We start from the raw sequence: 26,509 nt of genomic DNA, 5'->3' as shown, positions 1-26,509 counted from the left end.
ACAGGAGATCCACTCCAACTGTTCCTGCCTGGACTCACCTTGGAGTGGTCTCACCAGCTGAGCTTTCACATTTGATTCTCTGTATAGAACCCAAATGTATTTCAATAGCCACAAGAACACCAACAACCCAAATGACAGCAGAGTTATAAACACATAAAATTATACTCCAGGACAGAGTTGTCCAGATTTGTCTAGGTGTGCAAGACAAATATACATTTCCCTCCCCCACCAAAAAAACCTCTAAACCCTATTATACTATTTTTTGAGCAACTAAGGAGATCTGCAACTCAAAAAATATTAATTAACTCAGTGCTTGAATATGTCCTCTGTAAACCTTCTGCTGTCTCACATGGGTTTTCACACCTATCAGTTCTCTGGCCAAACACCTCGTGCTGAGATAAAGAACACACCAGAAGAAACAACACCTGGCTGAGGCCGGGGTTTTTCCATGTCAGGGGCTGCCTACACGGTGTAACCCAGCACTGAAACCCGTCCCACCGGCTGCAGGAGGGGACAGACCCATGCTCCAAATGCCACCTTAATCCCAGAGAGGTTGGTATTCTTCAGTTGCACTGACTCCACAAACAAACACAGTTGGGAACATCCCAGGGCTCATAAAAACAAGGGATTTCTCATTCTAAAGAGAGCTGTAAATCATTACTGTATAATATTGATGGCAACTGTAATTTACTGACAGCTCTACTGCATTTCTCATTGTTCTATCTGAGATTTCACCTTTTTAATGTGCTCCCATTCATTGGAGGGCAGTTCCAAGAGCTGTAAACTGTGTCACCCCAACAGCAAAAACAGCATTTTCCTGTCTGTAAAGAAGAGTCAGGAAAGGAAGACAAAAGGAAGACCTTTATGAACTTATACAAACTAAAAAAGCAATATTAGAGATGGGATATTAGGTAACAAAGAGTACATTTATCAGCCAAAGAATTTACAAAACAGCAGATCATCACCACTACTCTTAAAAGAAATCTACAGAAAAAACAATCTGCAAAATCTTTAGGCAACCTCATGTTTTCAAGTTACCTCAACACCGAAATTGTATGCCAGTCTTTCTCATGGGAGTTCATTATTCAAGTGACATGAATAGTTTTAAATAAGCCTCCACAGTTAAATGGGTTATTCACAGGTGAGATGACTGGGACTAAGTTCACAGGAATGAAAACTAATTCCAAAAAGCACCTGAACTACAGAATAGATTTCAACTTGGAAGTCATGGTGAGGATCTACAGCTTGCAGAGCAAAAAGACCAGGGTAAGAGCCAAGAAAAGGAACAGAAATGGAGAACTCAGACACTGATCTGAGGTGAGATGGCAGAGCAGCGAAACCAAGGGAAAAGGGAAATCTAGAGAAAAGATGGGCTGAATTCTACCACAACATGAGTCCAGTCTCTTGTGATTATGCAAGTAAAATTATATAAAATTTAGCAATAATCTGTTGATTTCAAAACTATTTTAGGTATTTAAAAATATTTCTTAATGTTTTTATTCAGGGCTGTTTTTAAAACTCAGTGAGTTGCAAATCAGTATTTTCCTTGCAAAATCTGAAACCCAAACCTGTGAGCACCTGAAAAGACCTTAGTCCAGCCTTACAGGCCAGTCTAAGACAAACACATTAGCACTCTACAATAAAGATTGTAAAGTAATTTTTGTTGACAGCCTGCATTAATTTTTCCCAGTTTCCTAATGAAGTAACAAGACTAGGTATGTTGCCAGCTTAACTGCTAATGTGTTTACTTTACTTCTAAAGAAGGGGAGTGGAGTTATTATATTGCAGGTGAAAACCAAAACCTTCAGCTTTGCTTAACCTGAACTAGAACCCCATATATTACAGCAGCTTTTCAGGTAACAATGAACAATCCATCAAAGAACATAACCTAAAGCTTTCTTGTGCTACATGTGACTATAATGGAAACAGTGAATGCCAGATGGCCTTTTCATTGTCTCCTGATCTGGAGAACCTGCTAACAAGCACACCTTTCAGAAGTGAATATTTGAAGTTAGCTATCCATCTGAGTACACACACAGCAGACAGCACCCACTGTAAAGTACACTGTTTAAAATTATTACCTCTGTAAAAATAATCTGCTCAGCACTCCATCTGCTTTGCACCAGTTTCCCTATTCCATGCACTTTTATTGCTCCACCTCTTGCAATACCTTATAACCAACCTGGTTATTTCTTAAGAGGTTTCGTAGGGCAATGACTAGTGCACTTTGTCTTCCACCTTGGAATCTAAAACTGTGCATTTGGATCCCAACCAACCACATGTATGTTAATGTATATTGCTGCATTTGCTCTGGAAACAGAATGATCAAAATGCCAAGACAGTATAGAAGGTATGTAGGCAGTCACATGTATTTGGTTATCAATACATATCAATACAATGTATGGGATTTTTTCCAGATAAAAAAACAAACCCCCATACTGATTAAGGGACAGAGCAGACTTTCTAGCATGTCTCACTGGTTCCCGACACATCTACATAGTTTCAGTTTACAAAAGTTTCTTTGTACTACTGTTTCAAAAGTTTTTCTGTGCTACTTTTTACAACTGTCTCGTGGGAAATGAACTGTTATTTTCATATTGCGAGGATTATGATATACACGTCCAGGTGACATGCCAGGTGGGGCTCAGCTGCAGGTACAGGTCTGTGGGCTGGGACAGCCTGCGGGGCTGCAGTCCCTCAGGGCTGCCTGCGCACACAGGGGCACACGGCGAGAGAGACAGTGGGCAGGAGGTGTGCTGGCTCTGCGGGCACCGCCGGGCTGCGGGCACCCCCGGCAAACCTTCGCTAACCCCGGCGGGACCCCCCCAGCTCTCCTCCCGCGGCCCTCCCCGTGCCCCGGCTGCCCCTGCCGTTCTCCGGCCCAGCGGGCCCGGGCTTACCGCGAGCCTCGGCGGGAGCGGGAGCAGCAGCAGCAGCAGCAGCGCGGCCAGGCTGAGGAGGAGGCGGCGGAGCGGCTCCATAGCTGCACCGCGGGGCCGCTCCCCCCGCACGGCGCTGCCTCCGGAGCGGCGCGTCCGGCGCTCCCCGCGGCGGGCGGGGCGGGCTCAGGGACCGCCCGGCCGGGACACGCACGTCACCGCGGGCGGACGGGCCGCGCCGGGCACCGCGCTCAGGGACCGCCCGGGCAGCCGCCGGCCCGGGGGCCCGGGAGCGGCCAGAGATGTTCCGTGGGTTCGCGCCGCTGCCGGAGCCTCCCCGTTCGTGTGAGCCCCGACCGACCCGCCGCCGGCGCCGGGGCTCGGCTGGCAGCCCCATGGGGAGCCGCGGGGTGCGGTGGCAGCTGGCTACTGCTGCTTTGTTTTTATAAAAAAATACCCAAATCCAGGCAGCACCAGCCAGTCGCCTCCCTCCCCCGGCACCACCCTGCCCGGAATAACTGGGTGGTCAGGCACTGGAAAGGGCTGCCCAAGGGAAATGATGGAGTCACCGTACCTGGAGGTGTTTGAGGCATCTGGATCTGCCACTGAGTGATATTTAATGGTTTGGGGGCTACAGTGGCAGTGCTGGGTAGGCAGCTGGATTTGATGATCTTAAAGGTCTCTTCCAACCTTGATGACTCTGTGATTCTTGTTTTCCTACGGATTTTGTATTTTCAGAACAGATCATGCCAAATGTATTTGGCATAGCTCCTGCCTTAGACAGACTTATTTAACCCTGGGCCTTGCAAGGCCTTCAATAAATGCCAAAATAAAGCCCCTACATGCCCCTTTGAACCAAAACACTGGTCCAGGCTCCTCTGAACAGATAAAAATAAACACAAAAAGTATTGAACCAGATGGAAGAAGCTTCAAACAGAAGAGAGTAAATTTAGAGTGCCTGGCAAAGGCCCAGCATTCAGCCACCTATTTATATAACAAAGCCACTTTGTCCTTGTACATATTGTTTGCTTTTTAATGGTGATATCACTAATGGAGCTGCAGGGCACACGGAGTTCTGGGCATGCCATATGCACACACGAGCTCCCACAGTGAGCTGCCTTTGATGGTGGGCAGGAGATGTAATAATCACCCAGAATCACAGAATATCCTGCCCTGGAAGGGACTGAGGATCATCAAGTTCAACTCCTGCTCAGGACACCCCAGCAATCCCAGTGCCTCAGAGCCTTGTCCAAATGACGACCTGACTTCTAAGTCTGAATACATAAAAATATACTGGAGCTACAAACCACACCGTGATTCCAGTTCTCTAATGTGCTACTTTATGGGGCTTTGACTTTTAAATATTTGTGCCGTGTGAGAGCAAGCAAACCCCTAAACATACTGTGTGTGCCATGGCATCAGCACGCTGCTACATTAGAGGAGGAATTTATCAGTTGCTGCATAAATGCTGTAGTGTGCCAGATCCAAGCTGGAGTTATTTCACGCTAGTGTCTCCCATGGCCTCATAGGAGATTAAAAAACAACCGGCTGAGGTAGGAGGGGAGCCGGGTGTGGGTGAGCACCCTCAGCTCCCAGCAGCTCCCCTCAGGAGTCACCTCAGCACCCGCTCTGCTGGGGCCTCAGCTTTTATATTTTTAATACTGAGCCTTATTTCTTCACAGCAACAAAGCGCTAGAGCAAACTAGAAAGAGAAGAGTACTACTGTTCCTGAAAAGGCGAAAAAGTCCCTCACACGGCGGGGGGCGACACGAAACCACCGCACCCCCTCAGACCCCGCGCTTGACCTCCCTGTGCCGCCCCGCCCGCTGCCCTCACGCGGCTCCGCCCACCCTCGCGCGCAAGTGCAACCAGATCAGCACGTGACCCCGAATTCCAATCCTATTGGGCAAGACGAGGAGGGCGGGGCTAGGCTCTCTATAAAGGACAGCGCGGCGAATTGTGGGTCCTTCTCTCGGCGTAGCCAGCGAGGTGAGTGCGGCGGCAGGAGCGGAGTGCGGCGGGTGGGGGGGGCGGTGAGGCCGGGCCGCGGTGATGTCTCTTGACACGTGTTAGACTGCTGATATCCGTGAAGCAAAACTACTTCTGAGCGCCCCGGCTGCCTCCACCCTGCGGGGCGGCCGGGGTGTAGGGCATCAATAACCTCCCCTTTATTCTCGGTATTTTGCAGGTCCCTTGCGGCGGCCGGGAGCGGCGGTAAATAAAGCTTGTGTCACTCAGAGCGTGTCCGGCTGGTTCTTCCGCGTGTGCCGCACTGCCTTTGACCCGGCGGTGCCCGCCTGGCGCCGCCGGCCAAGCAGCGGTGCTACAGCGAAGCGCTTGTTCATAACTGGTGCTGCTCGGCCCGACCCGGGCGGCGCTTTTAAAAGCAAGTGACATTTGTTCGCGATTGCGTGTCACTCTCGCGGGGACACAGCGGGGGGGGGCGCGGGGCCTGCGGATCCTGCTGCCCGCCCTCCTGCGTGGGGAGCCTGTTCCGGCCGGAGGGCGGTGCCATGCCCAAGCAGAGCCGGGTCACTACCGCGGTGCAGTGCGACTGAACCCGCCGAGGCAACGGCTGTAGTTTTCCTTCAGTAGTTCAGGGTTAAGTTGTAAAAAGGAGCTTAAAAAGGAACAAAAGCCCTGGGATTCCTGCCGAGCTGTTGCAGGAGTAGAGGAGCTGGGTGAATCAGCTTGGAGGCAGGAGAAATGCATCCAGGGCTGGGTGTCATTATGCACGTGGTGCAAAACACCTTAAACAACTGCCGTGACTGAGCTGCGGCTTCTTAAGGGGGTACTCTCTTATACGTGCCAGTAGGGGGAGGTACAGCACCTTCTGTCAGTACAAAAGACCTGTAACCACACAAGACTACACATACAGGAAGAGTCTAGGCTGACTGTAAGGGATCACTGAGCTCCCAGGGGCTCTTAAAGGTCGCAGAAGTGGATGCGTGGCAGCTCTGTTTTGTAACTGCTGGTAATCCTTTCACAGTTTTACCAGGTATGCAAACATGTTCTTAAAGCATATTCCTCATATGAATACTAGCTGCTGTGATGAACTTGGCAGTATAAAAGTCTGCAAAACTAAGGGCACACTCATATTAGGAAGCTGCCTTTCTAATGAAGTTTTTGAAACAACTTGGGACTAGATAACTAGATTAATGCTGTAGAAATAAAATTTACTGATTTGTTTGACATGGGATAAATTTATTTAATAAAACAAAGCAAGCAGATTGTAGTTACCCACAGTTTATGAAGTGCAGTATGACAATCTTGTGTAATAAGTCTAAATCTGTTTACACATTAGTGCATCTAGTCCTTTGACTTTAGTTATTGCACATAGAAATTAACTCATATAAAAGACCTGCGTACAAGACATGCAGACTTCATGAAAGGCAAATAATGCCTACAAAATCAGCAACCCCAGAATATACACAGCCTGGAATGGTCAAGGAGGAGTTCAGGTAACAAATATAACTACTAATATTTCAATTAAAGGTAACCAAAATAGGTGTTCAAATATAGAATTAATTTTAAATATATTAAATGCTTTTGTTTCAGGCAAGGTGCTGTTTAAAAAACCTTCAATATAATAGCTTCGTTTAGAGATGGTAAATCATCAAGTTATACATGGAAATTTTGATTTACATCAAATGTGACAACACAACATACAAAAAATTTCTTTAAAAATTACTTTGAAAAAAAAAAGAAAATCATGTTATAAAAGGAGAGCCAAAACTCACCTTCTTTGTAAACGAAAACATTTTCTGACATCCATGAACAGTTGGCAACACTGAGTATCAGAAAAATATTAAGTGTTAAGGAGTGGATATGTAGTGTTCAAACCTTGAATTTACTGCATATATTTAGCCTTGATTCATTACACCTGACAAATAAAAAGCAGTTCCCCCTTCCCCTTTAGTTTTGGCCACTAATTAGCAGAAAGAGTCTTTAATCATGATCAGCTCAAACAACTGCAATGCTTGAATTCCTATGCCATAAAGTCCAAGAAACCAATGCATGGGGGTCAAAATCTGTCAGCCACAGCTGCTTCCACAAGCAGCAGGTGCTGTCGTGTCTGGGGCTGTAACTGAGGATCCGGGCCCATGCCTTGGGTGTAAACACAGTGCAATGGAAAAGACTCACAGCAACAAACTCCTGTCAGAAAGAACTGGGTGTTTCATCACAGCAAGAGGCTCTATGCACAGTTAGGTCACTACTGGAGATGTGCAGTGTTGACACTTGGTGTGTGTGCTCATGTCTCTATAAACATTCAGAATTAATCAGAACCAAGGTGATTGTACCTCACTATAAGGTGGCTTGCTATGGTTTGGTCTCATGGCTTTACCAATTTTTTTTCCTCATTTACAAAAATCTGACAGTCCCACCTTCACTGATAGTTGTGTGTTTTATGGCTAATTGCTTCCCAAAAAAAGCACAAGTTCTGTATGAAAAAAGTAATGTGTATACAGCACATTGAATCACAATATTACCTATACATCCAATTTACATTCTTTTATCCTGAAAGCATTTCATATTTCGATTGCTTGACACAAGCTATTGACTGCAGAAGTGAAAGAACATAAAACAGTTCATTCTACACCTCCAACTGCCTGAGAAAGAAAAATATTCTTCCAGTTTTATAAATTCATTCCTTATTTAGGATTTTTTCCATTTGGCACGCAGTTCCTTTGCTGCCAAACAACTTTTCAATGCTTTAATGCACATTAACATAGCATGAAAACAAGCTGAACAAAAGGTGCATCAACAAGCTCCTTGATCTGTTACATTTGAGTTCCTCCTCCCTCCCCACAAAGAACAGGTCACCTCAGCCTCCCAGTTAAAATCCTGATGGCAGCCAGTACAAAAATAAATCAACAGCTTAATGGAATGGAACTTCATGTAGCTGAAGTACACAGGAACAATAACCAGGCAAGTGAGCACACAGGAACGGGGAAAGGCAGTCCTTGGGAGGGGGGAGAGTGGCACAAGTTAAGGACAAGAACTACAGCACAGTTTATAAAACCATGAGAGTAACTTTTATAATACTGTAAACTGCAAGAGTCTTCACATGTCATGGTTGATCAGAGGCCTCCGTGCTCAGATCTTGAGGAGGGCACGTGGAGGAGCGGGGATCCATGGCTGAGTGCATTAAAGGAATATAGACATCATCCATGTTTGGCATGACAAAGATTTTCTGGGGAAAAGATGCAATGAAATGAAGTTACATTACATATGTCACTTGAAACCTTGGTTTTCCAATTATAGTTTAAAAAATGCAACACATTTACAGAGAAAAGGTTCTCAAGCTCAGCATTGTTTGAGTCAGTGCAGTTCCCATTAACTGAAACCATTTTGTCGTGTTACAGTTGTAAATGAAACTCAGAAGTATTAATATCTCTGCATATTTCATTCAATTAAAATGGCACTACAGGAAACATCACCAACTTTTCCTAACTGCTTTCTCAGCTCTTACCCATCCATATACTTTCAAAATGTACTTTTAGTAAAATAACTGATTTTGATTTCTGGTGGATTGTATAGTTTGGGGTCCAGAATCAAGCTGGTTACTATTCCTATCCTACATGTTTTTGGAGAGGGCTTCTTCCTTTTTGCACTATGGTCAACATGATTTTTTTAAAAATTACTTTAAAGGAAGCAGTAAGAGGAAGTAGTGCCTTATCTGTTCTTAATTTTGGGCAAAAGTTTGGCCCCTTATCATTAAGAACATGTAGGACCATGTTCTTATTTGAGTACTGCAAATTTTACCATGGTACCTATTTCAAAGAAATATAATTTTTATCTCTAAAACAGATTTCCATCCTGATCTACATATGAGTCTTGAGACCATCCCAGCAGTCAGTTTCAGCTGAGCTCTCAACATCCATCCCCACTGGCTGGGAGCAGTGGAGGACATGACTAGTTATAAATGAAATAGAGGACATGTGAAAATTAAACACCCCAAAACTATCATCAATGAAAGGAGAGTGTAGAGGAAACACACCTGGAACTCCTGTTCCAGTTTCCTTGCTATCCAGTCTGTGACATGAACCAGAGTCACTTCTCTCTCGCCAAGTTTTGGCCGCGCTTTTAACTCCAGGTAGGGAGGCCTTCGGAAGCCGTACCTGGGGAGAGAACACAGAGCAGGATTTACTACAGACACCCCAACAAAATAAGCACTTAACCCTGTAACAATTAGCTCTTAGTAAACAGTTCCTACCTCAGTTACAACTAATTTGTACTGCTCCTTGCCCAGAACCCACTTGTGTCGCTATAGGACACAAAAGGCCACAAGAGCACACCGCTGTTCTCAAGGTGAAGAAAAAAGGGAAGTTTATTTTCTGACTCCAACATTTATAGTTTTCCAAAAGTGACAGTGGATTGGAGGGTGACAGTGCCACCTCTCCAATGACACTGGACAAACCAATAGTCCATCAGCTTTCTCCTCCTCCATAAAGGAATGCAAAACAATGAGTTATTTACAGAAAGAGTGTGAGAAAGTTCACTACAAGAATGTCAACATCAGAAGGCTTAGAAAATCTTAAAAAACCAGGGCGACACACTTAAGCCAGGCTTTACTTTTTTTCTTAGCTGCAACCCCTCACATAGCACACCTGAAACATTGCCCAGCTCTGCTCTGAGCTCCTCTTACCATATTCTGTCAGTGGGTGGAGGTGGAATGTTAATCACTAGTGTTCCTCTGCACTCCTGTACTTCAACTGTTAGCAGCAATGGAGTATTGGAGACCTCTTCAATTTTTTTCTTAATAAACTCAGTCTCTGTTGCTTTCTGAAAGTATTTTGACTTCGTAATTTTATCCACAATTCTCATGATTTTACTTGTCCGATGTCCTCCAACATACCTTTAGATAGAGAATAGAAAAAGGACATCAAGATAATTTTCTTAAACCTATTTGCTAAGACAGACATGGATCTTCTATTAAATCATTGAAGTTTTTTGATACAAAAATTCTGAACAGATATGTGGCCAAGCAGTTCATCCTAGGGCCTGCACCCAGCAGCTGTATTCTGTCAGCTACAGGTGTTTGGCAGAAACTCTGTTCAGCCTGAACACTCCTTCCCAGATGGCACTGGAAACACAACAATTTTTAAAACTGCAAATACACTTAGATCACTAATGCCAGCAAGATGGCATGAGAAGTGACAACTTTACTACCATTCCAAAAAAACTGTAGAGACACTGATACATTAAGATGTGCACAAATCATCAGCATGGAAGGCCCAACCATTGTGTTTGATTATTTAACTGTGTGTGCTGAACAAAAATGTTTTAATTTTAAGGTACTGTAGCATTTACAAGTATAAGTATGCTGAAAAAGAAGAGGAAAACAGTTTTGGCAGTGGGTGGAATGATATTCCAAAAATGGTTAACTATGTCTGCAGAAAGTAGGCTTTTCCTGGCAATTGTGTTAGACAGCATTCCTGGCTTTTCAAACAGATGCTTTAAGAGCTGAATATGTTTTTTCTTACCCCTATCTCATGTTGGAAATACACACTCCAAAAATAGCATATTTGGTATTTTCCACACATTATATCATGTCTAATTGTGGCTCTTGGTGTTACGTAGCAGAGATAACCTTCCTAAGGAAATGACATTTTCTTATCCAGGGGAAAAAAATAAAATTATTCTTACACACAAACTTTTACAGTTTTGTTCTTAGCACAACATAAGACAAAAAACTGTTCAGTGAGATAAAAAAAGAGAAAATATATTTTGACTTTGGGATTTTATACTAGCTGTATCTTTACCCAGAGAAAGAAGTTATTCTCCCACCAGATTCTATAGTGGTAGCAATGCAGATGTTTAATAGGTGTAAGAAATTTTTTTCAGTATTTTACATTAAGATTCTTCATTCTCCCTCTTTGTCCTCTTGAAAGAGTTCTTTATATGATCTATGAATTTCGAGAAGATACGAAATGCATCAATTCCAGTAATTCAAACAACTCTTCACACAATTTTCAGAAGTGTTCAGGAGTAAAATACTAAAATTCTCTGGAACATTTTGAATAAGTCATGAGTCTGCTGGTATATTCACTGTAAGAATCACTTGGATATGTTCAGACATAGAAAACATTGTGACTGTCTCAGACATTCTGGGCTCAGACATTCAGCTTTCTCATTGCATGGCATAATTGCAATCAGATGCAGAAAGCAAAAAATCAGAGGCGCAGCCAAAACAAGGAATGATGTGGCATCACTGATGTTGGGAAATTTTCTTTGAAATCCATGCACAGCATCAGAGGGCAGTATTGCACAGCCCAGACACACGAAATCCTCAAGGAAAAAAAAAAAAACAACGAAACTAAGCAAGAAAAACAAGCTTGAGTAACAGTTGTTTTCTTAAAGAAAAGAAAATGGAATGATGTGACGGTGTTTGCAGGAGTCTTAGGATGAGGGAAGAGACAAAAATGTTGACTCTGTTTCAGAAGGCTTGATTTATTATTTTATGATATATATTATATTAACACTGTAGTAAAAGAATAGAAGAAAAGACTTCATCAGAATGCTAGCTAAGAATAGAAAAGGAATGAATAGCAAAGGTTTGTGTCTCGGACAGAGAGTCCGAGCCAGCTGACTGTGATTGGCCATTAATTATAAACAACTACATGAGACCAATCACAGATGCACCTGTTTCATTCCACAGCAGCAGATAATCATTGGTTACATTTTGTTTTTGAGGCTTCTCAAGAGAAAAATCCTAAAGAAAGGATTTTTCATAAAATGTGTCTGTGACAGAACGCCAGCAATGAGGGATCAGCAGGTTAAGCACAGGGGTAATACTGCATAGAGAGAATTTCAAGATTTCACACAAAATCCTGTTCTTGGCTCTGCTACCAGGTAGGACACGCTGGGGAAGGTCCCCAGAGCTTCTCTGGCCTCCCAGCAATCCAGCAGAGGAGGGATGGGAGGGGGGTGCCCAGGGCAGCTGGGACAAGTCCCTGCAGGGCTGGGGTGCACAGGGCTCCTCTGCTGCCCTCTGCCCTGGAAATGGGCAGCTGGGGCTGCTTCACTGCTTGGACAGCCTCACACTCTGCCATTCAGCACTCACACCACCTATCAGGTGTGGGGGGAGGGAAGGATTAACAAACAGCTCACCCTTCTCCTCCTGGGGTCAGCTGCTTCTCTCCTGCCAGCTCAGGAGCATCATCTTCCTCCGAAGAGCCGGCGCTGGAGGATTCCTCATCGCTGTCTGCAAGACAATACGCCCTTGGCCTGAAACTGAAACAAGGCAATTTCCAGGTCAAATGTAATAGCCTTAAATAGCTATTCATCCTGTACAGCTTTGGCTGACATTACAGGTTTCTGGACTGTCCCCTCCCCTCTATTATAAATGTTATCTAAAAAGAACAAAACCAAAACCACTCTGAAGCCAGTCTGGCAGAACCAGCTTTCAAAACAGAAATCTGTTTTTCCCAGTGGAACATAATCCTTCATGAAAGAGGCTGGCACGGGGGTGGTATTCTACATACTTAAATCACATGTGGAGATTATTCAAAATACATTTGGAAGCATCTCTGTTGTTGCTCATGGTTTTTCATGAGTTGAGCAGAATTAGGATTGGACAAACCATTTTGTTTGAATGTCACGGGGGAAAAAAGTGAAGTAATAAACAAATGTTGCCCTTGGGTACACAATACCACACAGTAGTGGCTAATTCCTAGACTTGAACTGTGGAAGATTTTATGTACACAGTCACAAGAAAAATTTCAAATCTTTTAAACGGATTTAAACGAGAGAAGGATACAGTGGATACACTTCAGAATTAACAGATCTTTACTGAATGCAAGAGCTTGAAACAGTTACACAACACAGCCTTCAAAAGTACATGGCTCTAGCCCTAGGGACTATACCCAGGAATATAATACTCTACAGCATGTTCAGAATACACTTTATAGCTGTGCCTTCTTTCTTTGTGTGTGTGTTCTTGGAAATGTATTTGAAGCATTAATAACCTCAGACAGGGCATGGACTGAGGCCACTGCCTGTTATTCTGTACACAGAACAAACTGGTGGTTACTGCATGAAGTCCTAATGTAAAGGGACAGTTCAGGTGCAGCTCACAGTGCACAAGACTCCTTCCCCACTGGAGCAATAATCCCAGGACCTGTCCATACTGAAGTGCTTCCTACCCAGGCTGTGGAATCACAACTGCAAACCTCTTCCTATCCAGAGCAGCATTTTGTACCTGCAGAGGAGTGAAGGAGCAAACCAAACTGAGCCACCTCCCTGAGGATGTGGGGGTGCTGCTGGGTGCTGCCTGTCACTGGCCCAAATAGCAATGCTGGAGCTGCTCCTCACAGAAATTCATGTTTTCAGGTCAGATTCAAACTGCACATTTTCCACCAGGGTTTGACCTCACTTCTTTTTCCTGTGCACTTTAGCATCCAGCTCAAATGCTCAGGGCATTCTCAGGTCTTTCAAAGGTGTCACCTTCTTACAAGGTGTTTTATTTCCTAGTTGAAGTGGTCCTATGAAGTGCCTCAGGCACCAAGTGGCTCAGACCACAGGATTTCCTCGCATTAAACAAAGCAACAATAAATAAGCTTGAGTGAGATTTCAGGGAGCTCTGTATACAATGGACCATTTATATGACACAAACATTGGCAGAAAAAAATCACTTTGGAGCTACTGTATTGTTCCTGTAAAGATTGCACAATATTTTATGAATTGCCATTTGTCAGTTTGTTTTTAAGTGGTTCAACAAAGCCAAAAGGACTGATGGGTTAAGAAGGTGCAGTAACTTTGAGTTAACCTGCCTGCTTCTGCCTCAACTCCTGTTTAGCAGCATCTGTAATGTATTACTTTTATAAAATTGGCAATTAAATAGTTTCTTATTCTTTCTGAGAGCAGCATTTTCCTGAGAGGGCATGCAAGACAGCATTACCAGACTGTCTCAGCACACTTCACTTCTATTTCAAACAGCAAGTGCAACAGTGACCCATTTGTCTTGCTTTACACTGACAACAGCCACAGACAGTTACACCCCAGAGCTCTCCTCTCTCTGGATGAGTAGGTGCCTTTCTCACACCACTTTGTGGTTACTGCATCTCAAGAGATGGTTTGTTCTGAGCTCCTAAGGGCCAGAAATGAGCTCAGCATCCAGCACACATCACTTACTGACGACGTGACCATGGATGAAAACACATGCAGAGTAATTTGATTTGTCACAGCAATTTTCAACTGATAATTTAAAAAGCCAGTAGAATTAAAATTAACTAACACATTGGAAGGCAGAGATGAGAATCAAACTGTTCTATACTTTTCAGTCCTTAATTTATTTAATATTCATTTTAAGGAAAAAAGGAAAAAAAAAAACAAGCAACAAAAAAACCCTCATCCAAAATAGAATACATTAGATTGTTCTTTATGTAAAGCTGCTACCTGGCCCTGAGCTTTGAAACATCCCAGCCCTGTGCAGGGAGCAATGCAGTCAATGCTGATACCTTCAAGTAACTGGTTGCTTGGCTACAGGCACTTAAATCTGCCTTGCTGGGCGCCTATAGCTCAGCCAGCAGCAACCTGATTTTTAAATATGAATCAGAGTGTTCACTAATTATTTCTGAGGCTGTTCCTGCACTGAACAGATAGGAAAATACACAAAGAAAATCCTGAAGGGGTGGGGAAGAAAAGCAAGAATTTGATTTGTATAGACATTTCCTCCTCTATCCCACATTTTAGGGCAGGCAGGATTAAGCAGATTTTGAAAAACTCACACCTACCAGTTATAGTGATGTAAATTCAGAAATATTTATTTCAAGCAGTGACAATGAGAATCTAGGTCGGTTTAAAATCCTCTGAATTTCTACCAGTGTATGAGATCATTCAGCCATTAGTTTTTTTCACATTTATTTTCTTGTCATGACTGCACTGAAATAGAGTGCTGCTGCAAGTATTACTTCAAGCTATCTCAGAATAAATGGTCAGAGCTATGACATAAGTATACAAAGCATCTAGTATCTTAATTGTGAAAGACCATATCATTTTGTTCATAGCTAAACAAATGGCCAGGTTTAGAGACCATTTTCTTGATTTGTAGGCAGTGGTTGTACATTAAATCAGAGACTACCTACTGTTCAGGGCCTGCAGATTTAGGTACAAAGAGAATACAGATCCAAAAAAATTGGACATCAGAGCTGGGAGTGGATCCATCCAGGGATGGATATTTGATAGGTGCCACTCACTAGGTTAATAAAAATGGACAATGGATGACATTCAAACATGGCCAAAATGAGAGGGAAAACACAAATACAAAGGAGGTAAGTGACGTATGGTGTCTGCTAATTGGTTCATCTACATAAGGCATTTCACTTAGGCACAGCAGGCAAACAGAAGGTGGCTATGAGGAAAAATCGAGACTAAAGCAGGGATGTGATTACTCCCACAATGCAATAAAGCTTTTGAAAAGGTCTTTACATAACAATTAGAGCCTGTTTATCTTGCAAATTGTTTACTACTCCATGGTTTCCAGCTGCAGCTGTACCATGCTGCAGCAGCCTGTTACACCTGTCTATCTCTATTTCTGCATGTGTTTATCTCCAGTATTTGAGTTTTTTCTGACTAAACCCTAAATCAAGCATAAGACAAAACTAAATTTTTACTCATAGGACATTTTAAAACCCAACTGAAATATATATATAAAACAATTATACCACAGAAGCCTTTTATTAAAATTATTATCAATAGCATGACCAAACAAAGTTGCACAGAAAAGCCACATTCCACATCCACTTGTATGGAACATGCCCAGAACTCCTTTCAATCTACTGCAGAGCCAGAGCTGCAAATACACAAGGGAAATCCCAGCTTTTCACAATGAAAGCCCCATTGCCATCCCTTACCCTTCCCTGCCGATCTCGCCAACCTTCAACACCTCCCCAAGCGGCTCTTTACCAAGTTTGGTCAAGTTCATCTTGGTCTCCAGGGTCATTAGAAAAGATCCATTGTAGGACATTTCCAAATCAACCCAAAGTCCTATAATAAACAACAGAAAAAATGTCACTTGAAGAGCAATCACAAAGCAGCCTTTCTGATCCAAAGCCAGATATAAATCCAAGCCACACTGAAAGAGAGTGGTGAGTACAGCTAAGGGTCTAAAAAAATACTGTGATTTACACACACCTAAACTTCTTAAGAGATGTAAAATGAGATAAAGGAAATAGAATACCATCAGGGATTCACTTCAAAACTATTTACAGCATTGCTCCAAGCCAAGCAGTAATGGGGACGCTCCTCTGCATCACTGACACTGTCCAAGTGAAGCACAACTTGAAATCCCAGAGCAATATTTGCTTCTCACACCACAACCTGCTGCCCCTTGTTTTGCCAGTGGTTTATTAAAGATCTATGACAAGGTTCCCTCAGTAACTGAGCTACAGGCACTCTTTTATGATGCAGTGTAAACAGGGTCATTACTTACACAATTCTAGACGTGCAATATTGCTTTTTACAATTTCCAAAAGAATTGTCTTGGGAATACCTTAACATTAGCTCAAGCCTTTTAAGTGATACCCTGCACCAAAGCAGCAGGAGGTTAGAAAACAGATGCCAATAAACACAGATTATACTTCTTCCTTTTTCAGATATTGCAGCTGCACAAAACATTCCCTCACCAGTACCTGGCACATCAACCACTGACCCATTCCACTTTTATTTACTTATTTGGAAGCAATTGATGGTGAATAAAACTGAAACCAGGACAAATGGTAACTACCCTTTGTGTTTTATTGTTCTAGAAAGTCACACTTTATCAGTTAAAGAACTATTGTTTTCTTTTCTGCAGAAACATATCCTTATCATAATCCCACCCACATGTGGTAACAGAAACACAGGCAGCTCCCAAAGACCTGGTCCCTGGCACCCTGTGAGGTTACCTGCAGGAAGCAGGATTAAGGCAAGTTGGTGCTTTAATAACCCAAATAACTCTTTTCCATCACATTTTTTTCTAACACTGTTCTAAAAACCAAACACAGGAACTCAAACACAAGCTTATAAGGGTTTTTTTTTTCTTTACAGTAGGAAAGTTGATCAGTTTTATCAGTTGAAAGTTGATCAGTTTTATCAGTTGAAAGTTTTATGATCAGTAAGATCATAAAAACCATGAAAACAGCTTAACAGACTTTTTGGACAATCAATGAGTCAGCAGAACTCAATCGTCAATATAGTTTTAACAGTAGATCAAATTAAGCAAAGGATGCCATTACTGAGAGGGAAAATTCCTTCTGACCAGAAAATGTTCATACACTTTTTCCAGAGGGAAAAAGGGAGGGAGAGGGAGTGAAGAACTGGGCAGATGGTACAATTTATTCTGTTTTCTGGTTCCCTAGCCTTGACAGAATTACAGTAAAAGCCACAGCATATGCTGTCACCCAAGCAGGACTGTATTAAAAGAAGCAAGACTTTTTTTCTAACATTGTCTGTAAACAAATTTAGCTCATTAGAGAAGGCATATAACAAAAAATGTATTTTCTTTGTAATCGAGCACTGGTAAAAAGAGTAAAAAGAAGTATTGATGAAACAAAGCACATCACAGTTAGTAACTGCACTTTAGAGCCTCACAAAGGGCTACCCCCAATGACTGCCTCAAACACTTACTAATAAAAAACCCCAGAAACTCAGAAGCATTCATTCTGGATAGTGCCCTGAAACTATAGAGCTTTTTCCCCCACATTTCCCAATAAACTAAGCCATTTACCCATAGGCCAACTTACCAAGAAATACATTTATTCTTATGAAAACAAGCATTTCCAATTATCATCCCCTTGTTTATGTCCTTTTAAGTATAATAAGAGAACAAGTTATTCCAGTAATGACTCATTGCAAGCTCTTTAAAACCCTAAGAGCTCACACATATGTTCACATGTTCACATTCAACAGTATGGAAGAAATTAAAAGGATTAGAAATCCTACCATAAATGTTTGCTTGTCACAGTTTAACTGAACAAGAAACTAAAGGAACTAATTGATCTCATTCCTGTTTCAGCAATTAATTGAAGCCAAGTGTTCAGCTCCTAAATCCCATCTCATGACTTAGAACTACAGTCCTTGGTTACAACTGAAGTTATGAGAACAGAGAAAAGAATTCAAAAAATGTTTAAATCAAGGCAAAGGAAAACACACTGACAAGAATCCTGATTAAAAAGAAACTATGAAACCACTCTACAAGCCACACACACATAAAGATTTTTAAAAGTTTTCCTTTGTTCTGTAACTCCAAATAAAACTTCTACCAATGGTGCAACCACTTAATGGAGAACACTGGAGGACTTCCTAAGTACTGTGGAGAACCTGCTGTCCCACACAGGAAGCATAAGACAAGAAGCAGCAATATGCTTTAGTTCCCCAAATACTGACTGCACTCCAGCTTATTCCACCTATTCAACTCTTATTTCTCTTAAAAAGACAGATTTTGTTCCTCATGACAGCCAAACAGTTTGCTCTTTTCAAACACGCTTTGTTTGTAAAGCTCAGTGGAAAATAATCTTTGGAAAAGTTGAGAGCAGAACACCCAATGTTTTATAGATAAGGCTTTTCCCCACGGGGTTGCAAGTCTCAAGCTGATAAGGGCAAACAACAGCATTTGGATACAACAGGCAGCATTAACTAATGTATGCCCAAGAAGATTTTAATATTTCCCCAAAGTCTGCTTTGCTCAGATTTATGAGGGAAAGGTTAGCACTTACTGTCCTCATGCTTTTAGGCAGAGATTTGAATGGCACAAAGTTTTAGTATTAAACTTTATCAATCTCCTCCTGAAGTCCATGCATCTGGTATTCTTGCAAAGGTCAGGTGACACCACACCAGGTCTTCCAAGGAAATATTTCCCTTAAGGCCAATTAGAAATTTCTCCATGTTGAGTGGAGAAACTCTGATAAAATTTAAAATTAAAAACTGCTCTGATTACATCTTAGATGGCATCTAGCTCTCCTCAACATGTAGAATAAATGCTTTTGAAGCTAAAAAGCATTATTCCAAGTTTTTACTTTTTGCAAGGCTACTTAAGTGACATGAGCATCCTCAAATATGTGACCATGTGCAAGCCAGAAGGAATAGAAAACAAACAGTTCTAATTCATGAGGCAGCAGTATGAAAGTCATCCAGCTTTAAAAAAAGCTGTATTTAATATTAAGAACATAAAATGATCCTGTATTTTGAAGTGTATTTTCAAAACAACACTTGTTTTCCAGGTGATTACAATTATATTTTCTGAATCCCTGTTTTCAGAACAGGGCAGCTTCTCTTGGAGAGACAAACCTGTTTTCTGCTATGGTCAGAATCAGATCTGTCCCAAGGAGATGTGCTTTGCCCTCTGCAGTCCCTGACAGTATCAGATAAGTGTCTGCATCTCTGTTGCATGCAAATTTTAGTTTAGTTCAGTAATTATTTCCTGTGGAAAGACATGTTCACAGTTCCATATTTACAGAATTACATTTATACCAAGCCTGAGATAAAGACACCTGAGTATCTCAGAAGAAGCTGTTATTACATGTACCTAAAACATGCACAAGATAAACAGATCAACATTCTGTTCTCAGATACAAAGGCAATACCAGCACCTGCTATTTTTGTATTTTACCTCTGTGATCAATAGAAGGTTTGAAGGCTTGAAGGATCTTGGGCACTGCTATCCCCATGTCAAGCTCAGTCAGAGTCAGCTCATTCATGAAGTAGGGCAGCTAAAAGGACAGAATATAAAAAATCAAATACATCTTATGGAACTAGACATCAGTCTCCTGAGAGAAGAAAGCTCATTAAACTTAAGGAATGAACTGAGCTGAAGTGTCACCAGTGAAAGAACACAGATATAATTACACAAAATTCTTACAATTCTAGAGTTTCACAGCTGCCAGTTTCAGAACTTTTTAGGGAAAGACTGGGCATCTGAACTTATTTTTTAAATTATGCTGAAGTTTAGATGTTGACCTTAAACCATCAGCATGCTTTCTAGTCAAACTATGTAAAAAGCTCAAGAATGAAGTGTAAATCCTATTTCACTGTGAATAAAAATCAAAGACTTCTTTGGATTTTAACTTCATATATTTTATCACTGTTTTATCAACGTCTCAGCTTCTTTTATCTTTGGCAAATTCTTTCATAGAACATTACCTTTTAAATCTGTATCATAATTTTAGTAAAATAGAGGCACAGAAATCATGATTCAGGCATCTTACTCTTCTAATTGACAGAAAACATATCTCCCGTGAATAGACATTGCTTTAACACATCAAAAAATACACCCAGTCCCCACTGCCAGTCTTTCCACTTCAAAAGTTCCCAGTGAGATGTCTGGGTACCCTACTGTCACAATTGTGGAAGCAGACAGGGCAGATTTAGGCTACTGGTGATTTCCCAAAGCAAAGGCAGCACTATCTCACAGCTGGGGCTGGCAGCTAAATTTCTGAGCTTTTGTAAGCAAGACAACAACTTTGCATTTAGGAACAGGCAAACTCCTCCCCAGACACCAGGAACTGAAGGCTGTGGTGAATTGCTGCTGTTCAGAGGGTTACAGAAGGCAAGGGGAAGACTGAGAAGACACTCAAAAGCATCTCTCCTCCTTTACCCTTGAGATGGGGCAGCTGATGGAAGCTGTGTCCTGTCACCCCACAGAGCTTTTTCCATAACTATTGCTCCCACTGACCTCCTGCAAGTAGTTTGTGTCTGAAGTTAACAGGAACACACTACAGTTGTGGTTCCATGATGTCTTCCACCTTAAAAGCAATCACTATTTCCCAAAGCAATTTCCTCATTTATATGCAGTTCTATCTATCCCTAATGTAAATACAACAATACTTCAATTTTTACATAAAAATTTTACAGATACAAATAGCTAATCCAGCTGTAATCATTTTAAACAGAAACAGCAAAGTTAACATGCATCAGAAACTGAAGAGCCATTCTTTAGCACATTTATTGTCTTTTACATCTAAGTGTGAAGTAAGTCTTTCTTGTACTATTTTAAAACTCAAAGACTATGTGTTTCACTTCCTTCAAAGGAAAGTATAATGCAAGTCTCCAGATCAGATACCTTTATTTTGCTAAGTTTCATTTGGATCTTCTTTGACACTAGATCAGACCAATACTTCTCTCCTAAAAAATCCCAAAATATTCTTCCAAGCAGAGCATTCACCCAGGCCTCCTGTTCTTCTTCTTCAGCTTCCACATTGGCATCTGGCAACTGAAAACATAAAGCAGATTATTCAGCTATAAATTCTATAAAATAAGGAAAGAAAAGGCCTGATTTATATGGGAAGTTCAGTGTTAAGAGCCTGGGTCAACCCAGAACACCAAAAGCTCAGCACAGGGAGCAGCTTTACAAATGCATCAGCTGGGCTGCCACGAGCCTGTCATCATCCTGACATGCAGCAGAGGGAATGAGACCACACAGATATAGATTGACCTCTGGCAATGAAATGAGAAAGTTGTGTGTAATTTAACCTCTGGCAGAAAAAGCAGATAAACCCAGAGTGGGCAGACTTATAAACTGTGTTTGCAGTAAGAGACACTCTCTCTTGCCAGTCAGATCTGGAAGAACAGGTACTCTACTCTTCATTTGTTTTATCAAAAAGTTGGAAAGCAAGACCCAACCTTACATTCTTAAATCCAATTCAGAAACACCACAAATAGATGATAAACACAGTACAAGGAATCACACTCCTCCTTCCAGTGTTTGCATATAGGATTCAGGAAACTATATTGTCCCCTCTGCTGCATTAAAGGTTTGTTTACAGTCCAAGAGAATTTTGTCTTGGTTTCCCTGAGAATCATCTTGAAACACCTGGAAATATTATACATTCAGATGCTGCTTCACTGACTACACACACACAAAAGCCAAGGCAGCTGAAATAATTCTGGGTGTGTACACACACTACCACAAAAAACCCAGGAAGCTTCCATGAAGGAAACGCAACATATTAATTGCCTGCACTGACAGAAGAATTCACCACCTGACATTCTTGCAGGCAGAACTCCTGAAGCTAGCAGAAAGGCAGCACTTTCTAAGACAGGCAGGTGGATGCTGCAGTTCTGAACATCATCTCTTGGCAGGCACTGCTCACAAGGGCTGCAGCCAGGCTGTGCCAGGGCGAGGAGCCTCTGCTGTGACGCAGGTTCCCTGCCAGCACTGCTCAGCTATTTATAGCATGGCTCTGACACGTGCCACATTCAGCAGCAAATCCACCACAGCTTCAGGAGTGGTTGGGGGCTAGAATATGTTTTCCTGGGGGAACACAAGATGTGTTTATTCAGACATTACACCATAGCCTCCTATTCCCTTTTCTGGTTGTATGAAAGTGGAAACAAAGATGCATGATATGAATTACCACTATTTTAAATAAAAAGTGGTCATGCTTAACATTAAAGATATGTTTATTATGAGTGTTGTACTTAGTATTAAGGTTCTGTTTACTGAGAGTGACTCAAATGCAGTCCAGGAGATCAAAGGATTAGGAAGAGCTACAGAAGCTGTCCACTGTTCCTTTGAAGCACAAGTTACCTTTTTCACAGCTGTAGGGCTGCTGTCTGCACTGACAACTGGGCTACCTGTAGGACTTTTCTTTTCTTGTGGAATACACTTTGCCATATAAATATTGTAGTCCAGAAGCATTTTCTGCCTCATGTTGCCAGCCAGGTCCTTGTGCTTTGGCTGGGATGTGATTTCTTCTGCGCTTCCCTTGCTGCTGCTCCGGCTGTGTGTGAGAACTCCAGACTGACTATCAGTTCTGCTGTGTGCTGGCAGTACCCCTAAATACAAAGGAATAATACCTGTTAAACAGAGAACAATCTGACAGCCAAATCCCACAGTGTATCATCAAACTTTAAAGGAACATGTTTATTCCACAGATATTTCTCCCAAAAAAAGACCAGCATGGTGCTTTCTGATTTTAAAGGCTAAAAGTAAATTCTACTGCTGTGTGTTTAGGTGGTCCAAAACCCAAATTAGTCAGTATTTGCTATGATTCAGCACTCAGCAGGGTGTGGGACTGGAGGAGTCAGCTGATCAATAGCATATTTAAATATGGACACTCACATATGTATAACACATGGCAAAATTCCCAACGGCTCTGCCGGAGAATGCCTAAAATAACAGTCAGGTGATTGAAATGCACCTATGACTAAAGTGTTGTTTTTTTTTTTTTTTTACTAATCTAATTATAGACTGTTACAATTAGAAGGACTGTGAAAAGCATGTAACTATTTGAATTTTAATTAGCTATTAATTTTGCATTTGCATTTCAAGAAGTTATGTCCCAGAAACAATACTGTTAACTAATTTTTAAAAAGCTTCTCAGAGAATAAAGGCAGAAAAGCATGAGTCATTCAGGTTTAAAATCGTATCAGAGGGTGGGTTTAAATTGATATTCCAAACAATTGATTGATACTATAGACTAATGTTTGTTGGTTCAGATAGATATATATCTATTCATATATATATTCATGCAGGACATTTCATTTAAACAGAGAAATGTGTTTTCTTGTGACACTAACCCATGAGAAAGCTCTATCCTTTACAGGGGACTAGAGTGGAAGGAGGAATGGAGGAGGAAAAACAGGTAATGAGAGAACTGAGTCTAATACTGCAAATGTTGACATCAGTTCCAACATACAGAAAAAGATGAGACTGAACAATTCCTCCTTAAAAATATGACAGGAGTTATTACAGTCATTGAAAAACAGTGTGTAATAGTATTTGAAAGCATAGCGCCAAGAGGGAAAAACGTGGGGGTAAGGTGGCAATGAGAGGCCAAGGTAAGGAGAAGAGTATCTTTGGTATTATTTTTTTTTTTGCTTGTAAAGATCACTGTGGCACCAGCAAAACATGACTTTGGTTTGTTTCTTTTAACAGACTTCTACAAGAATACAAAATCTGAGTACCTGGCTTGCTCCCACTGGGTGGCTTCTTTACTTCAGACTTGAGCTTTGATGCGAGAAGGAACCTTCTGAACCACTCCTCCTTCTCCCTCCCTGTCCTTCCAAAGAGGTAAAGCACTTGATCCTTTTGGCAAGTGGATTTCACTCCATCCTGAGGCTTCTTGGATTCCTCATTGTTCAAGTCCCCTTTCTCAGCAGGTTTCTCCTCTGCAGTCTCCTTCTCAGTCTGGGCCTTGGCCATGAAGTCCTCCTGTTTGGCCAGTTCAATGCAAATCGGGTATTTCTTATTCCAAATGCGTTTCCGTGCCAGGCTCTTAGGAACCAGGGAAATCTGAAGGATACATGAAAGGGTTAAATAAACTTACTTTTCACTTGTATCCTCCATGTTTCTATACTCAAGTAAAGAACACAAGAATGCAAGAGATAAAGATCCCACACTGAAGCTGTCAGTTTAACTGACTCAAAATTGCTGGATGTCCAACCCAGTGCTATCACTAAGTCTTTGGTGAGCCAAGCCTTGGAATTAAAACAAAGGCCATTTAAGCAGATTACAGCACGTGGATTAGAAACTCTGTTTTTGTTTAGATGATCTTATTCTCATGGATTTGCAGAAATAATAGAAAACCCAAGAATTTTATTTCTGGGACCACGGGGAGATAAATAGATAACAAGATAAAATAATCAGAGTCCAAACTGAGTTTTGAACACAATTTTTCATGCTCACCTTATGAAATAGAGTGTTTGAAGTTGGTGACAGCCACATCAAATACATAAGAGTCAAGCCATAAGACTGATTTGCAGATAATTATATTCTAAACTCAGTATATTTATATCAAATTAAGACAATGCAAGTGATTAGAGGAGTGGTTTTAAAAAAAGAGTTAAAAAAATCTTATGTGGGGGTGTGTACTCAGCAGTGTTCTCCAAAACCTGTGGGCAAGTACCTTGAAGAATAGGCATCCTTTGTTTATTACAGTCAGGGCACTTGGCCCTTCTGTAGTCAACTGGGGCTGGGTGGGGGGAAGTACTGGAAATTTTTCTAAGATACCATGGGGAACCACCATCAGTCAAGTGCTCCCACATGACAGCTTTACTTGTCTTCATGATGGGAAAACAAATCTGCAAAAGGCAGGAATCTCATTTTTTCTTTATCTTTTTCACTGTCTAAAGGAAGGCAGAGCTGACAGCACACTCCTTTCCCATACACACTCAGAGCAAAGGAGGGAGGTTTTCCTCACTATTCCCTTAATCCCTCTCTCCTTCTCACTTCCAGTCAAGTGAAGTGTGGTTGCCTCCTACATCTGTACTGCCAAGGCCCTTGACTGATGCAGCACATTAAAAAAATCCATTCCCTTAATAATTAGGTATTGATGTATAATTTAAAACAATGCCAATGGAATCAACTTCACATGGCGACTCTTGACATATTTGAGGGAGGCAAACAACATGTAGGAAAACTGCCCTAGCATTATTGTTGATGCACTCTTCCAACTGCAAAAACCCCCATCTCCTTCCCTAGACTGGGGGCACCTGGAGCAGGTCACATCACAGACATTTCTCACTGTCCTCCTTCACATATGATGTACATTCCCTCTTTGAGTGAAATACAAATGTTCTCTCAGCTGCATTGGGGCAGAGACAACCACCAAAGATGAGGCATTTTGGTGTAACCTTCAGAACAGTCATCTCATGCATTGGGAACAGGTCTCAGAGCTCCCATGAGTTAACTCTGCTCTCAACTGCCAGAGAAGAATCATGCCTTTCCCTTATTGTGTAAGTATGTACTTTCTTCCAAATCCTGCTCAATCTTCCTCCCCAGCACAATCTTTTGCAAGTTAGTCACGACAACAGTTTTGTTTAAATAATGACAGAACGTGAAAATAGAGGAATGAAAAAATAAAATTCAGAGTTAAAAAGAATTTGCAAAGTATTCTTTGTCAAAATCAGATATAAGTGAAACACTCACCTTGCTGTCTGTTAGTTCATAAATTTTTTGACTGACATATGTGACTTCAGGCTTTGGCTCATTGTACACAGCTCTTCTAGAAATATTTTTATTGGGTTTTGAAAGTCGTAGGGTGCTGCCTTCGAGTCGCACATAGACAGAGTGAGTCAACGTAGCATGGTACGTTTCTGGATCATAATTATAAATTTCATTCATCCATCCCTAGAGAAGAAGACACTGTTAGCAGGCTTTTTAAGCTGCTGGAGAACCAAGTACAGCACGTACCTAAAAACTTTAAATTATTATCCAAGCTTTTGCCAAAGTTATTTCACTCAGTGGCCAAAGAGAACGAGGCAATAAATGCCCTAAACGAGGTAGCACCAAACTAACAGAGCAGGAGGTGAGGATGAGATCTCAAGCATACCGGGAGTTTTTTCTGACTCAGTCACGTTGTTTATGTAGCACAGGGTGCTCTCACCTCCTCCCCAGGAGCCATGGTGGGATCTGCAGATGCAGGATGCCAGGAAGTGTAGGGGGATACAATATAAGAAATTAAAGGTAGTACAGAAAGTAATCTTACCCCTAAGGAGTTGCAGCTGACCCAATTATATAGAGAGGCCTGACTTTAACAGGCCTCAGCTATAGCCAATAAGAAGAAGAGTGTTATAAAAGAGTGGATTGGTTGGTTGAAAGGGAACTGGAGTCAGTTGGCTGTTGTGAGAAGTTTTTTATTATTTTTTTAATTATTATTTTTGTTGCAATATAATGACAACAAGGAAGAGCCACAGGGCAGGAGGGCTGA

At 41.7% G+C, this 26,509-nt stretch overlaps 2 protein-coding genes and 2 non-coding genes across 5 annotated transcripts in view; 2 read left to right on the top strand and 2 right to left on the bottom strand.

The window, feature by feature from the left end:
• Positions 1–3,000, bottom strand: part of ERN1 (endoplasmic reticulum to nucleus signaling 1) — a 32,620-nt gene extending 29,620 nt beyond the window's left edge. The window contains exon 1 of the mRNA XM_066566088.1: positions 2,901–3,000. Within this exon, the coding sequence (XP_066422185.1) occupies positions 2,901–2,981 (81 nt within the window). The 5' untranslated portion in view covers positions 2,982–3,000. The remainder of the gene's footprint in view (positions 1–2,900) is intronic.
• Positions 3,001–4,925: 1,925 nt separating this feature from the next.
• LOC136566791 (small nucleolar RNA SNORD104) lies at positions 4,926–4,988 on the top strand. Its single transcript, XR_010785076.1, has one exon. It is a non-coding gene; the product is annotated as a small nucleolar RNA SNORD104 (small nucleolar RNA).
• A 160-nt stretch (positions 4,989–5,148) lies between these two features.
• On the top strand, positions 5,149–5,278 carry LOC136566792 (small nucleolar RNA SNORA76). Its single transcript, XR_010785077.1, has one exon. It is a non-coding gene; the product is annotated as a small nucleolar RNA SNORA76 (small nucleolar RNA).
• A 784-nt stretch (positions 5,279–6,062) lies between these two features.
• TEX2 (testis expressed 2) overlaps positions 6,063–26,509 on the bottom strand; it is a 46,320-nt gene continuing 25,873 nt past the window's right edge. For both annotated transcript variants that reach the window (XM_066565956.1, XM_066565955.1), the window contains exons 3-12: positions 25,729–25,929; positions 23,766–24,093; positions 22,387–22,634; positions 20,920–21,069; positions 19,471–19,570; positions 15,737–15,869; positions 11,994–12,116; positions 9,529–9,738; positions 8,881–9,001; positions 6,063–8,073 (exon numbers count right to left, since the gene is read on the bottom strand). In XM_066565956.1, the coding sequence (XP_066422053.1) occupies positions 7,951–8,073; positions 8,881–9,001; positions 9,529–9,738; positions 11,994–12,116; positions 15,737–15,869; positions 19,471–19,570; positions 20,920–21,069; positions 22,387–22,634; positions 23,766–24,093; positions 25,729–25,929 (1,737 nt within the window). In that variant the 3' untranslated portion in view covers positions 6,063–7,950. The remainder of the gene's footprint in view (positions 8,074–8,880; positions 9,002–9,528; positions 9,739–11,993; positions 12,117–15,736; positions 15,870–19,470; positions 19,571–20,919; positions 21,070–22,386; positions 22,635–23,765; positions 24,094–25,728; positions 25,930–26,509) is intronic.

This window comes from Molothrus aeneus, chromosome 26 (genome assembly GCF_037042795.1).
Source record: "Molothrus aeneus isolate 106 chromosome 26, BPBGC_Maene_1.0, whole genome shotgun sequence".
Classification (NCBI taxonomy): domain Eukaryota; kingdom Metazoa; phylum Chordata; class Aves; order Passeriformes; family Icteridae; genus Molothrus; species Molothrus aeneus.
Note: the sequence above shows the minus strand (reverse complement) of the source record. Positions and strands in the feature narration are given on the sequence as shown.